We start from the raw sequence: 14,914 nt of genomic DNA on the forward strand, positions 1-14,914 counted from the left end.
TTAAAGAAGTAATGAACTTGGGTTTCCATACATAAGTCACTTATAATATATGAACTTGTTAATCAGTGTCCTTATCCAGTGTGGTCTTTTGTCCCAGCAAATGGTTTAATGTAATAATTACACTGTTGCCAAAACACCACTATTTAGCAATCAGAGCTGGCGGAAGGAGTCTTGAATTCAGAGGCGACATGAAGGAAACTCCAAATGTCCAACATGCAATTAAATATAAAGCAAGTATTGAAAAGGTGAACAGAAAGCCAGCTAAGATAGTGATGGATGTAACTCGCTCCTATCTCTACACTCAACAGTAGAAAACAAGTTAACAAGACACAAGAAGACGTGTGTCATTGTATTTAACAAATATATATTAGCAGTCTCTCAAATATCTATTAACAATCTCTAAGCACTAGATGTGAGACTCAGAATTTTCTGATAATTTCATTTTGTACTTGAAATACTCACAAGCGTTATGCAAATCAGGAAAGCGAAGATCATTTTCCAGCTGGCTGACCTGCCTCACCTTGGTATCACCTCAACCCCATCCATCAACTGTGCTGATTGCTTTCAAGTCTCCTGAAGCCGAGCTGCTGCCTCCCCACTAAATAACAGCCGGTGGCTCACCCTTGTCAAGCAAATGAAGTCCAGGTTCCAATGCATGTCCAGGGTTGTTCTACTGCCTCTCTCTGCCCCAGAATCTTGCGCTAACTGCCTTTCCAGATTTATCTCCATTGCTCTCCTCTGTAAATCTGACACTGGAATCAAACCAAAGCTCCTCCCTGCACAGTACTTTACACGGGGCCCCTCTACCCAGACTGCTGCTCACCCCAAGTGCTCCTCTCAAAACACGTTCTGTTTAAAGCCCAATGCAAATGACATTTCTGTCTTGAATTTTTCTCTTCTTTCTTAATGTCCATACTACTTTTCTTCATTAGGAAGGAAAAAGTTAATAGCCAGGGAGTAGATATTTATTTATTTATTAGAGATTTATTTTATTTATTTGAAAGATAGGTTACAGAGAGAGGTAGAGACAGAGAGATCTTCCATCCGCTGGTTCACTCCCCAGATGACCACAACGGCTGGAGCTGCGCCAATCCGAAGCCAGGAGCCAGGAGCTTCTTCCAGGTCCCCCATGTGAGGGCAGGGTCCCAAGGACTTGGGCCATCTTCTACTGCTTTCCCAGGCCATAGCAGAGAGCTGGATCAGAAGAGGAGCAGCTGGGACTAGAACTGGCACCCATATGGGACGCCAGCGCTTCAGGCCAGGGCTTTAACCCACTGTGCCACAGCGCCAGCCCCGGGAGTAGATATTTAGCCTAGCAGGTTGGATGCCGATGTCCCATGTTAGAGTACCTGGGTTCTATTCCCAGCTCCAACTCCTGACTCAAGCTTCCTACTAACTCAGCTTCTGGTAAGAAGTGGTGCTGGCTCAAGTAATTAGGCTCCTGCCACCCACGTGGGAGACCTGGATGCCATTCCTGGTTCCTGGCATTGGCTCCAGGCCTGCCTAATCTGTTGCAGGCATCTGGGGCATAAATCAACAAAAAGTATGTGCTCATTCTCTTTCTTTCTCTGCCTTTCAAATAAAAGAAATTTTAAAAAAAATTAATAACCAATATAATAGAAGTCCCACCTGAGCTTACATGAAATGCAGACTTCGCTGGACCTGTTGAGGGGTGGAGCCTCCCACAGCACAACTGCATGACATCACCTGTTGGAAGGAAGGGGGATGGTGTGATGAAGAGGTCGCTGCAGAGGTTCCTGGGAGCAGAGGATGGACAATGAGGAAAATAGCATGAAGACTGTCTCCCGGCGGGTCACAGACAGGCTGGGGTCTGGACTCTACGGAGACAGGAGAAGTTGAGCAAAAGCAGAGAAAGCTGTTTTCACAAGGGATTCTTTAGAGAGATAGAGAGGCACACACGAGCTTGGATTTGTACCCTTATATCAGCGTACAGTGCAGAGACAGGGGGAGAGTGTGGTCTTGCTACCACTGAGCCCTGTCCAGCCTGGCATCTTGTGTGCTCCATCCTCCAGCTGTGGTGGGAGCCCATGTGGCAGACAGAGCAGCAGGGAATCAGATGAGGGTGGACTTACTTGTGAGCTCATATGAATTCCCAGGAATATGTGCAGGACGTTGTAGATGGCCAAGACCTTATATAAGCAATCAGGTCCAAAAATCCTGTAGAATTTGGATTATTACTGCTGATTTGGTTTATTTTATGTGCACAGAAGATGAAGACTGGGAGAAATTTGGGTTACATCGACATTCATTTACAACCTGGAATCGTTTAAAACCTATCGCCAAATAATGTCTGATTTGATCAGCGTATCAACCACGTGAGGTGGGTATTACTGGCAGATTCTCCCCACATCGATGGATGTGAGCATTGTGTCTATGGTGGAAAGACTCCCGGACTTGTCGGCAGCTCTCAGTTTGAGCTCTAATTCTTCTTCATGTGGCTACAGGAGCATGGATAAATCATAATCCCTCAGCTTTGATTCCTTACCTGTAGAATAGGAATAACAACCCCTTCTGCGCAGGGATGCCATGTGACCCTGAAATGACAAACAAACCCTGCACAAGTGTGAGAAATTATTACGGCACATGACTTTCTACCACTACATTCATCTTCTGCCGTAAGTCAGTTATTCTCATATATGTCTCAATAGACTAGAAATAATGAAGGAACAACCATGCCTCATCTGTCTGTGTCAACTTGCCTTGCACGGAGTAGGAACTCAATATGATGGTGCAGAAAGCCACAGAGGCGATGAAACAGGGTTCAAACCACAGAATGGCTTGGACTAGACACCAATCCCGAGAGAGCAAGGTCATTTATTAAGGTAATCAGGTATATAACACCATCAAATACAATAGGTCAGATCAAGTTTCCCAGGAATGTAATACATGGCCAAGACTTGCAGAAATGAATAATTGCTATGGTTTGGACATGGTTTGAGTGTCCCCCAAGGGTGCCTGTGTTGGAGGCTTGGTCCCCTGCTGGCAGGATTAGGAAGTGATAAGTCTTTGGGAGGCAGAGCCTACTGGGTGGTCCTTGGATCCTTGGAGGCCCTGCCCTCCAGAGTCAGAGCTTTCTCTGTGACCCCTTGGTGGTTCTCGTAAGAGCTTTGTCATAAAGGAGCAAGCCCGCCCCTCCTTTGCTCTCTTCTTCCTGAGTGGAGATGTGATCACCTGCTCCAGCCACGGCTGCTTACAACCCACTGCCCTCACGGGGGGCTTGTGCCATGCTGTTTGGACTTCCAGCCTCCAAAACTAAATAAGAGCTAAATAAGCAGCTTTCCTTTATAAGTTAGCCTGTTTCCAGTATTTTCGTTTTGCTAAGAACAAACCAACTAAATACAACTGTTAAAAGAGAGCAAGGGGGCTGGCATTGTGGGTTAAGCTGCTCCCTGGGATGCGAGCATTCCATATTAGAGTGCTGGTTCAAGTCCTGGCTGCTCCCCTTCGGGTCTGGTGTCCTGCTAATGCTCCTAGCAAGGCAGCAGGAGACGGCCCAAGTGCTTTGAGCCCTGCAACTCATGTGGGATATTTGGATGGAGTTCCTGGCTCCTGGTTTTATCCTGTCCAGTCCTGGCTGTTGCAGGCATATGGGGAGTGAACCCCGAGATGAATGATTTTTCTTTCATTTCCAATCTCTCTCTCTTTCTCTCTCTTCCTGTTGCTCTGCCTTTCAAAGAAAATAAATCTTTTGATAGGGAGAGAGAGAATAAGCAAGAGTGAGCAGGAGCTGGCAAACCTTCCCCAGAAAGGGCCAGATGGTAAACATATTATTTTTATTTATTTTTTAAAAATATTTATTTATTTATTTGAAAGAGTTACACATAGAGAGGAGAGACAGAGATAGAGAGAGAGAGGTCTTCCATCCAATGGTTCACCCCCCAATTGGCCGCAATGGTTGGAGCTGCGCTGATCTGAAGCCAGGAGCCAGGAACTTCCTCAGGGTCTCCCATGCGGGTGCAGGGGCCCAAGCATCTTCTACTGCTTTCCCAGGCCATAGTAGAGAGCTGGATCGGAAGTGGAGCAGCTGGGTCTCGAACCGGCGCCCATATGTGATGCCAGCACTTCAGGCCAGGGTGTTAACGCACTGTGCCACAGCACAGGCCCCTATTTTTATTTGTTTATTTAAAGATTTATTTATTTAGTATTTGAAAGGCAGAGTTACAGAAAGCCAGAGGCAGGGGGTGTGGGAGGTGTCTTCCATCCACTGGTTCACTCCCCAAATGGCCACAAGGGACAGAGCTGCACTGATCCAAAGCCAGGAGCCAGGAGCTTCTTCCAGGTCTCCCACGTGCGTGCAGGAGCCCAAGGACTTGAGCCATCTTCTACTGCTTTCCCAGGCCACAGCAGAGAGCAGGATTGGAAGTGGAGCAGCTGGAACTTGAATCAGCGCCCATATGGGATACTGGCACTGTAGGCGGTGGCTTTACCCACTACGCCACAGTGCCGGCCCCTAGAAGTAAACATTTTAGGCCTTGCAGGTCATATGGTCTCCAGGACAACTGCTGAACTCTGCCATTTGATCATGAAAGCAGTCACAGACAGTATGTGAGCAATAGGAGTGACTGTTCTCCTATAACTTATATTTAAGAAGCAGAAGCCAGTGCTGCGGCTCAATAGGCTAATCCTCCGCCTGCGGCGCCAGCACACCGGGTTCTAGTCCCGGTTGGGGCACTGGATTCTGTCCCGGTTGCTCCTCTTCCAGGCCAGCTCTCTGCTGTGGCCTGGGAGTGCAGTGGAGGATGGCCCAAGTGCTTGGACCCTGCACCGCACGGGAGACCAGGAGAAGCACCTGGCTCCTGCCTTTGGATCAGCGCGGTGCGCCGGCCGCAGCAGCCACTTGGGGGTGAACCAATGGAAAAAGGAAGACCTTTCTCTCTGTCTCTCCCTCTCACTGTCCACTCTGCCTGTCATAAAAAAAAAAAAAAAAAAAAAAGAAGAAGAAGAAGAAGCAGAAATTGTGGGCCACAGTTCGCCAGCCCCTGAGATGGAGGCTAGGGAGGATGTGCAACACAAAACACTAAAAAAGTAAAAGCAGGTGGGCGACACAGAACAGAAGAGGTTAAATCAAGGAGAAACGGTGAGGCTCTCCATGAAGCTTCCAGAACGAAAGTGAAGAACATAATTGGAGAGAGAAGAGATGGTCTGCTGAATTGGATTCAAACAAATTTTATTCTAGAAGTTCAAAAGGAGAAAGACGACTTAGGGGTTTTAGTTGCCTGAAAAAACTCATGATGAGACCCACAGTGAAATGGAACTGCTTAGAAAATAAAATGTGCTGTAGGGCCCATGAATGAAAGCAGGGTGATCAGAACAAACACACTGATCCTCCTGGGGGTGGGGGTGGGCACCGCTGAGCCCTGTGCACCTGACACATAGAAGTGCTCCTGGAAGTAATGCTTCCCCTGTCTTGCCCTGGCTGGAACAGGCTGGTGGTCTCTGTGGCATCTCTGTGCTGGACTGAAATGTGAAGAAGCTGGAAGGTGAACGGGGAGGTGAGGGGTTGCGTTGGGGGGGGGGGGCTCTCAGGCAGAGGAGCAGCACCAGAACCCATGATTCTCTGGCCAAGGCTCGCATCCCTTCAAAATCCCAATTAAAATACAGATTCCTAAAAAGTGAGGGGAGGGGACCATGGGGCTTTCTAAGAACACTCTATTCCAGCTTCATTTGCCCTAAAATGCTCCCTTACCTGATAGAGAAGAAACCAATGTGTTGACATGCTTAAGGAAACATTCAGAGTATTTCACGTGGGGCATAAAGGGAGATGAATTTAAGGAACAAGCGAGTCTACAGTGGGAGTTCTTATAGCTACCAATAATCCGCTTGCAAAGGAACCAATTACATTTGGAGAGGGCTGTGTGCCTGATAAAATAATTAAAAATAAATCGCTCTCCTTGGAAATGCAAATTGCCGAGTGTGAACCCTTTGGCCACACAGACAATAAATAGATGTGTTTTCTCAAGTCTGCGGTGCGGCTTCGATGGATCTCCAATACAGGGTGCAACGTGAGACAACGGGGAGGGAGCCCCAGTGCAGCTGTTGAAAGCCTCAAGCATGACACCCACCTCCTTGAAATTTTCCAGCCTGATAGCTGACCCCCAGGGGCCAGAGTGGACCTCTGCTTCCCCGAACTCTGGCCCTGCTGGCATAGGAGGGGGACGGGACCACTATTAATCCCTGCCCTTCCACACAGCTCCCACCACCCTTGCCACCAGCCACAGCTGCCCCAGGACCCCGTGGACCTTTTGGCAGGGGAGGAAAGGAAACTAGGGGCCCTGGGGGTGGGCAGGGGCATTGCCCCACGGAACAAAACGAAACGAAACACGGTTGCTCCTCAGTGATGACTTAGGAAGTTACAGAGAACAGAAACAGAGGACAGAAAAACTCGGCTGTCAGCTGTCTTAGCATGTTGTCAATGAGCCAAAATGGATTAAACACCTACTCTTAGGCTCTTGAGTAGGCATTTATAGATGGGCTGGAGGAAGAAAACTGGATTTCTGCCTCCAAAGAAGTTTTAGTCTGGTCGGAGAGGGAGCGCGGAGGCACACGAGAGCTTGTCACGTTCCCAGCTTGTCTTGGCCTCTTACCTGCAGGAGAAGGCCACCTAGGGCCAGTGGGATGGGCTACTCCCGGTGGTGTTCCCAGAGCCATTGGAGAGGAGAAGAGACGGGAGGGGAGGGAGGCCCCCGGGCTTTGCCACAGGGTCTCCCTGCACTGAGAGGCTGTGTGGGGAGGAGCGGGACTTCCGTGAGGGATGGTCTCTGGGAAGGGGGAATGGTGCTGGCTAGCCCCCGGGGTGGGGGAGGTGTGAGGGGACGATGAGGTGATCTACAGCAGCACAAAGCACTGCCCGGCCCTGTGTACACACCCAACAGTGAATGTGCCTGCTCACTGCCAGGGCCACAGCAACAAACAGAATGAGGATCCCTCCCTCCCCTTCCCCCACACCCGGGACTCCGGTGCAAAGGCCTTGTGTCAGCTGCCGGTGCCTCTCGGAGCTCACTGGCCTTCCTCTTCCTCTTCCTCTTGGTCTTCCCTTCTGTCTGTGGTCCTGCCCCCAGCCCCGCCCAGATCGAGCCAGAGGGCCTTTTCTTTCTGCGCCTTGGAACCCAGCGTTGCCACCTTCCTGGCCTTCTGGTATACGCAGAGCAGGGCCAGGAGGAGCAGGCCGCACAGGACGAAGGGGCAGATGAACAGGAAGTAGACTAAAGGGACGGAGGAGCAGATCCTGGAAGAGAACGTGGGCTCTGCAACGAAAGGGGGACCAAGAAAGGGATCATCACTCTCCGCCGGGCTGGTACTCATCAATCATAAATGCTAGCGGCACTTACTGTTACAGGCGAATCTATGAGAAAATAATGGGGCCAAACAGCCCCTGGAGCAGGCTGCTGACACCGGACAGGGAGGGAGGGGGCGCTGCTCTGTTCTCCCCATGCAACCCCCCAACCCCCGGCCCGGCAATTTCCACCGCCCGAGGTGGCAGTGACCTACTTAAAGCCACCAGCCAAAACACAACACAAAACAAAAAAGCAAACCTCTCCTTTCATCTTCTTTCTTGGGAAAAGATATCTATAATTCAGCCCTCATTCTCCACGCTGTTGCTGCTGCTGAATTTTTAACTGAGTTATATTCCCACTGCTGCTCCTGGATCACACGCCACACTGTCCTCCAAACCAGCCGCCTCCACAGCGAGCAGCACCATCTCCGCAACCCGGGGGCCTCCCTCGGGCTCCTGCCCTGTGTGGCTCCCCTGTAGCCAGCACCCGACCTGCTCCCAGGATCCAATCCTCTGCCTCCTTCCCACCCGGCTGGGACCGCTACCTCTGCCCGCTTCCTACCTAGCCCCAGGCACAGTTCCTCTCTTTATCCCCTTTGTTTAAACCTCTTTCCTGCCCTTGTACCGCCTCCTTTGCTTCACTGTAGTTACTTGAGTTTTTCTGATGGTGCCATTGGTTTCCGTATCCCCTGCAGCGCCTAGCACTAGTGCTCCATCGCTTTTGCTGATCTGAATTAAACTGGATCCACAGCAGCCACGCGGACAGCAGGGACTCCAGGGACTCGGCGCAGGCACGCAGAGGCACAGGCTCAGCGGCAGCTGCTGTCCCCGGGAAGCACCGGCGGCAGCCAGACATGCAGAGCACGCACAGGCCGCCCAACGCGGTTCCTGGCCACACGGCCAGGCAAGCAAAGGCAGGCAGGACAGCAAACACCGCAGGTTCCCGGAAATAATATTCTTGAGCCGCTGGTCAAAGGACTAGGCCTACAGTCTCTTGAAACAGAAAGATACATGCTTAAAGGGACACTAACTACTAAATAGGGTCTTTGAACTACTATATGTATTTGTGTCACAGTATTTGAAATTGGATGTTCTGGCCGGCGCCGCGGCTCACTAGGCTAATCCTCTGCCTTGCAGCGCTGGCACACCGGGTTCTAGTCCTGGTCGGGGCGCCGGATTCTGTCCCGGTTGCCCCTCTTCCAGGCCAGCTCTCTGCTGTGGCCCGGGAGTGCAGTGGAGGATGGCCCAAGTGCTTGAGCCCTGCACCCCATGGGAGACCAGGAGAAGTACCTGGCTCCTGCCATTGGATCAGTGCAGTGCGCCAGCCGCAGTGCACCGGCCATGGCGGCCATTGGAGGGTGAACCAACGGCAAAGGAAGACCTTTCTCTCTGTCTCTCTTTCTCACTGTCCACTCTGCCTGTCAAAAAAGAAATTGGATGTTCAGAAAATTCTGACGCTAACAGTAGCTGAGCTTTTACAGGGTGGTGGGCATTGGAATGATAGAAGCCATTTCTTCTTCAAAGGTGAAGCTACAGGATTCCTGGGATCATGTACTCTTAGAGACGAGAGCATTTGGAGGTCATTTTTGACCAGTCTTCTGCTACAAGAATTCCATTTTTGGCCTACATGTGAGAAAATGTCTCTTTGATGGCAGTCAAGGAAGAGTCTAGAAATTCGCTCAACTCCTGCATTGTGAGCTTCTTGAGCGGAGGGCCTGTGTTCTGCTTGTCTTTTCATCGGGGGCAGCAACTTTGTCCACGGGGCTTCAGTGGAGCCCAGTGAATAAATCCGTTGCACAAGAACATTGCATATGTGGGAACGCAGGGGTGGTGGTCATCCCATTCCACAGGTGAAGGTCATCACCAAGCATTGGGCTGGCAGCTCTGAACGGGGTTAGCAAAGAGCTGCAGAGGTTTGTGCTGGGATTGTCTCTGGGCTCCTGTGTATTCTCCAATCAAATCTGGTTTATCTTTGTGGCAGGGTGAACAATGAGTAGGCTAGATTTCAAATTCTTACCATTCTCTCTCCACACCTGACCCAACTCCGCTCCCAAATGACCCATCTTGACTATAGTTATTCTCCCAGGTTTTGTCTGAGTACATTTGAGGGCCTGTGGGCCCTGCAATGCCGAAAGAGAATGGAGCCAGGGTCCAGCTGTTGAGATCACTGGTCTTGGGCATTCTGCAGAGAGTACTAAGTGAGCACCTAGCGGGTCTCAAAGAGAACTGGGTTCAAACCCTCACTCTCAACTTATTATTGATATTGAATAAGTTAGTTGTCTTCTCTAATTAGTTTCCTGGTCAACCAAGTGGAGATACTGCTTTCTAGAGTTGTGATGAGCTAATGGATAATACAGCACTGAACATAGGACAGATAGCACTCGTTGACTGGCAAGCAATAAGCCTTAGCTAAAATGCTGCTGAGAAAGTTACGGGACAGGAGAATTGCAAGCAATCTTCTCTTGAGAGACCAGACAGAGAACAGGGCCAGAGTCTGCTGATTTCTCACAAAGGGACCACAAGCTTGGCCACGTTCCTCCCCAGGCTCAGTCTGTCTTTTAGACCTTTGTCCCCAGACCAAGGTGACGTTCACCTGAGAATCAACAACTTAGCAGGCGCTGGCTCTTCTAGTTACAGGAGGCAAAGAATTGTAAGGCCAGAGTCCGTGGCACCAAGTATCATAGTTGCCGAGATGATGGTGATCATAATGACAGGATGGGGCCAGTACCCCAGAGACAGGAAGAGATCTGATACTGTACACTTCCGCCCCTGAGACCTCAGCTGGATGGGGCTGCCAGAGGGCTTGACACTCCTAAGGGGAGATGGAGACGGCTTCAGCTACGGTGCTCTGCCACCAAAGGCAGGCAGAGTGTGCTCTTCACAGTGCTGCACTGGCCAACAGTAGCAAGTTTCAGCTCCAGTGTTTCTGAATTCCTTCTCCTGGAGGGTAGTGTTTGCTCTGGATCTCACAAATCACCATTCCCCACCATCTGCCTCTCACCCATATCTGGACTAGAACTAGGGACATTCCAAACCATTAAGGTTTGGCACTTTGAATCAATCCAAGTAAGTGCCCAATGCTCAAAGTACAAGGCCTGCAAAACAGAGCCAAAAACGTAATGAGAACACTTCATCATGAGGTTTAGCGCGTAACTTGCTTCTGTCCACAGCTAAACATAGCACAAGGAGCACTCCTTTTTTATATTGGCCTAGAAATACTTCAGAAGAAGAGAGCTATGGAATAACAACTTCTTCTCACCAGCAATCCAAAACTTGAGCACCTAACTATGCCCTGTGTAGCCATGCGGGTAAGTTGGCTCCTGTCAAGGAAACAGATGAGGCACGAGGTAACCTGGTAACAAGTGCATCCCAGAATAAGTGCACCCCCGACAGCATCCTGTTTCAACACTATTGAAGACTTGAACAGACAACTCTAGTTTTGTTCTTTCACCAAGAATTTGTTGAGGGGGCCAGCTCTGTGGCGAAGCGGGTAAAGCAGCCGCCTGCAGTGCTGGCATCCGATATGGATGCTTATTCTAGTCCTGGCTGCCCCACTTCCGATCCAGCTCTCTGCCATGGCCTGGGAAAGCAGCGGAACATGGCCCAAATCATTGGGCCCCTGCACCTGCGTGGGAGACTTGGAAGAAGCTCCTGGATCCTGGCTTCATATCAGCCCAGCTCTGACTGTTTAGGCCATTTGGGGAGTGAACCAGCAGATGGAAGACCTCTCTCTCTCTCCCTCTCCCTCTCTCTCTACCTCTGCCTCTCTGTAACTCTGCCTTTCTAATAAATAAATAAATCTTAAAAAAAGAAAAGAATTTGTTGAGTGCTACATAAAAGGCCTTATTGGAGGCACTGTATGTCTAGACAAATGGCATGGTGTCTCTAGAAACTCCAGTGAGACTGCAACACCTATTAGCTTCAAGGATACACTTTCTGAATAAATCCTCATGCAGATAAAAGCTGGGAATAGTCATACGCACCTCACTACTACAAATAATTGAGTCTTTGGGAAGCCTTATGTTCTGGCCTATTAATAACAGAGAATTCTCTAGGATAAAACATTTATGTTTAGAGTCTGAGAGTTAGGTAAAAAGACCCAGACAACTCTAGTCCCTTCCTTGGCTTAGTCAATAGTAAGCAAGTAAGATAGGGAGGAAAAGGCAAGATCCTTTCCCCCAGGAAATACCTCTGAACTTTGCTGCTGTCACTTGTACAACCACATGCTATAAAGTTCTGGAATGTAGTCCTAAAATGAGGCCAAATAGAGTGGGTAGGAAATCATTTGAGGGCGCTGGTACTGTAGCGTAGAAGGTTAAGCCTCTGCCTGCAGTGTCAGCATCCCATATGGGCACTGGTTCAAGTCCTGGCAGCTCCCTGCTAACGCACCTGGGAAACCAGTGGAAGATGGCCCAAGTCCTTGGGCCCCTGCACCCACGTGGAGACTCAGAAGAAGCTCTTGGCTCCTGGCTTCAGCTTGGCCCAGCTCCAGCTATTGTGGCCACCTGGGGAGTGAACCAGAAGATGGAAGATCTCACTCTCTCTCTCTCTCCTCTCTGTATCTCTGCCTTTCAAATAAATAAATAAATATTTAAGAAAAAAAATCACTTGAGAAGTGCAAATTAGTACTATGTTATATTTGACCCGGATCTTATTAACACATAGACCTGGTACCCACCTGGAGGCAATCCCACTGAGATTCTGTAACTATTTAAGTATCTGCTGTGATCTAGGCACTGCGTTAGTACTGGCAACAAGATGCTCACAATCATTGCCTCTCAGAACGGATGGTCCAACAATGGTGATGGATGTTCAACCGGCAATTGCAGGTGTAGGGACTAAGGAAAAGGTAAGTCACTAAAACTGGCAGCTCAGCTGATAGGCAAGGGATAGCAGATACTGACCTGGGAATGACAGCACGGGGGTTCCAGTGTGGCACTCGTTCAAAGCGAGAGGCCACTCAGTCCCAGCTACTCTCCTCTACTCGGCACCTTCTCCCTTCCCACTGACCCTTCCCCCTCTGGAACATACACGTCCTCAAGTTCTGGCCATCTTGAAACCAAGACGGAAAAGAAGCAGGGCTGAAACACGGATGAACACCTGCCGCCGCTTGTTACTGCCTTTTCTCTTTTCCTTTCTATCGAAGCTCTCGATAGAGTCATCTGCACTTGACGTGTCCACTTGCTCGCTCCTCGAGCCGTGCAGTCTGACTCCTCTCATTCCTTTTCTGTAATTGTCCTGTATCGCCAAGCCCAGCAGCCACTTTACCTCGCTCCTCTTAATTGACCCCTGCGCAACCGTTCGATGTGCTGACGCCCCCTCCCTCGGGATACCCTCTCTGCCTTGGTTTGCTCTGATGTCGTCAGTACCACTTCTCGCATCCCTCAGCCTCTCCTTTCAGTCTCTTTCCCTGGTCTTCCTCTCCATTCCCCTAACAAATGCTGCCATGTGGAAGTCCTGATGAGCCTCTGACAGCTCCCCTCTGACAACTCACAGGTACTCCAAGCTCAATCCCAGATCAACTTACCCAGAACTGAACTAATGCCCCTCTAAACCTTTCTCCTGGGTTACCGCGCCTATAAATAGCTCCAGTCTCCACCTAAGCCACCAACCATTCATCCTTGATTTTCCGTCCCAGGCATTCACTCTCCGCATATATGTAATCAGTTTTTAAATCTTGAAGATTCTCTCTCTTAATAGTTAATGCCTGGCCGGTGCCGCGGCTCAATAGGCTAATCCTCCACCTGTGGCGCTAGCACACCGGGTTCTAGTCCCTGTTGCTCTTCTTCCAGTCCAGCTCTCTGCTGTGGCCTGGGAGTGCACTGGAGGATGGCCCAAGTACTTGGGCCCTGCACCCTATGGGAGACCAGGAGAAGCACCTGGCTCCTGGCTTCAGATCAGCGCGACACGCCGGCCGCAGCAGCCATTGGAGGGTGAACCAATGGCAAAAGGAAGACCTTTCTTTCTGTCTCTCTCTCTCTCACTGTCCACTCTGCCTGTCAAAAAGAAAAAAAAAATAGCTAATGCCTGCCCTTCTTTCAGTCGGCACTGGCACCATCTTAAGTCTGGCCCTTGTCTCACCTTGCCTCCCACAATCTCAAACAGTCCTCTCGCTCTGTCTGCCTCCCCTCCGACTCATCTGGAACACTGCTCCCAGCTGAGCATTCTCAAATGCGAATCTCATGATGTCACTCCCCCGCTGGAGCTTGTTCAATGACACTGTGTGTGTGTGTGTGTGTGTGTGTGATGCTTGGAGACATAAAGGGAAAAGGAGTTACCATTTGTGGACTGCACTAGATACTTTATGTACATTTGTGCACTGATGCTCATTTTATGAGAAGGCAGAGGCTCACAGAGGTCAAGTAACCAGGGTGTGATTTCGTGGCTAGTAAGCTGTAGAGACGTGAGGCTTATCTGGCTCCACCCCTGGGGGATTTTCATCATCCTGTTTGGTCTCCTCAACCACTGGAAAGGAACAGCCTGGTGGAAAATCCGAAGTTCTAACTCGTACTGGGGAGACTGCCTTGAGAACCTTGACAGTAGTCACACTGAAAATCCTCGGTTGGTCACGGCACAGGCTTTTGAGCTTTTGCAGCTATGAAGAATGCAAAGATCACTCAATTTTTAAGGTTTCACATTCAGAGCTCATCTTTTTAAAATGTTACTCCTGTTTTCCAAGTATTCTGCCGACATTAACTATATATATTTATATATAAACTTCATATTATATATATATATAGTATATATATTATGAAGGATCCCAACTGCCTCAGAGGAGATGTGCATTTTAGTCACAGAATAGATACTTTTTACAGTTATTATCTACTTATTCTACTGCCAAAACTGCTGCTTCTCCAGAGCCCACGAATCCCAGTGGGAAAACATGTACGGAATGTGCTCCGGGGTGTGGGGCTTCCTGTGATTGTTGGAATGGAGGGAAGGCTGGCAGGGAGAACAATTCTGCTGAAGACTAGATGTGGGGAGAAGGAGACGGTGCCCCAGGGAATGCATCAGCCAGCTCTGAACTCACTACTGAAGCCTGGCTGCAGTTGTCCCCACTTTGGGAAGTCTTATCTTTCCCTCCTGGGCTCTCCAAAGCTAGCAGGAGTCTTTGGAATCTTACCTTTACTGGACATGACCTGTTATCCTTCCTGGTGTGGACACGAGACCACACCTCCACTTCTCCAGTGGTCTTTCCCACAGCTGGTTTAGCGTCTAGATCATCTCTCGCTTCTCCTTGAACCCCACTGGAAAGACCTGGCTGAGAGAACGCACCTGGCTACAACACCTGCCTGCTGATCACCAGAGAAGACATCCTGGCCCGGCTGGAGACATTTCGGCTTTCATTAACAAGTGCTTAGTCAATGCCTATCATATGCCTGGCCCTGGCCTGCTCCTCCATCCCAGTCACCTGTGCCACACCTTCCTGAAGCACCCTGCTGATAGGATGACCTTCATTCTAGAGAAAGGTCACCCTTTGGCCAATAGCCTTGAGATGCTGCCCTCCTTGCTGGAGCCCATAAAGAAGTTCCATAGGGCACCCTGGCTTCCTTGATGCTTTCAAGGCATAGTTAGAAGAGGGGCACCAAATGACCATCATGGGCAAAGTCCTGGTGGCCC

General features: G+C 49.7%; 1 protein-coding gene across 3 annotated transcripts in view; it reads right to left on the minus strand.

Annotated features, from left to right (window-relative positions):
- CD101 (CD101 molecule) overlaps positions 1-14,914 on the minus strand; it is a 43,022-nt gene that overhangs the window by 2,110 nt on the left and 25,998 nt on the right. The window contains exons 9-11 of one of the 3 annotated variants that reach the window (XR_016237098.1): positions 6,084-7,265; positions 2,507-2,555; positions 1,630-1,707 (exon numbers count right to left, since the gene is read on the minus strand). Coding sequence is in view for 1 of the 3 variants with exons in the window: in XM_089336980.1 (XP_089193106.1) it covers positions 7,018-7,265 (248 nt within the window). In the remaining 2 variants the exon portion in view is untranslated. Of the gene's footprint in view, positions 1-1,629; positions 2,556-5,007; positions 7,266-14,914 lie in introns of those variants that run through there. The other 2 variants (XR_016237099.1, XM_089336980.1) reach the window with 2 other exon arrangements.

Source organism: Oryctolagus cuniculus, chromosome 7 (assembly GCF_051225735.1).
Source record: "Oryctolagus cuniculus isolate XC-2025 breed Fujian yellow rabbit chromosome 7, ASM5122573v1, whole genome shotgun sequence".
NCBI classification, from domain to species: domain Eukaryota; kingdom Metazoa; phylum Chordata; class Mammalia; order Lagomorpha; family Leporidae; genus Oryctolagus; species Oryctolagus cuniculus.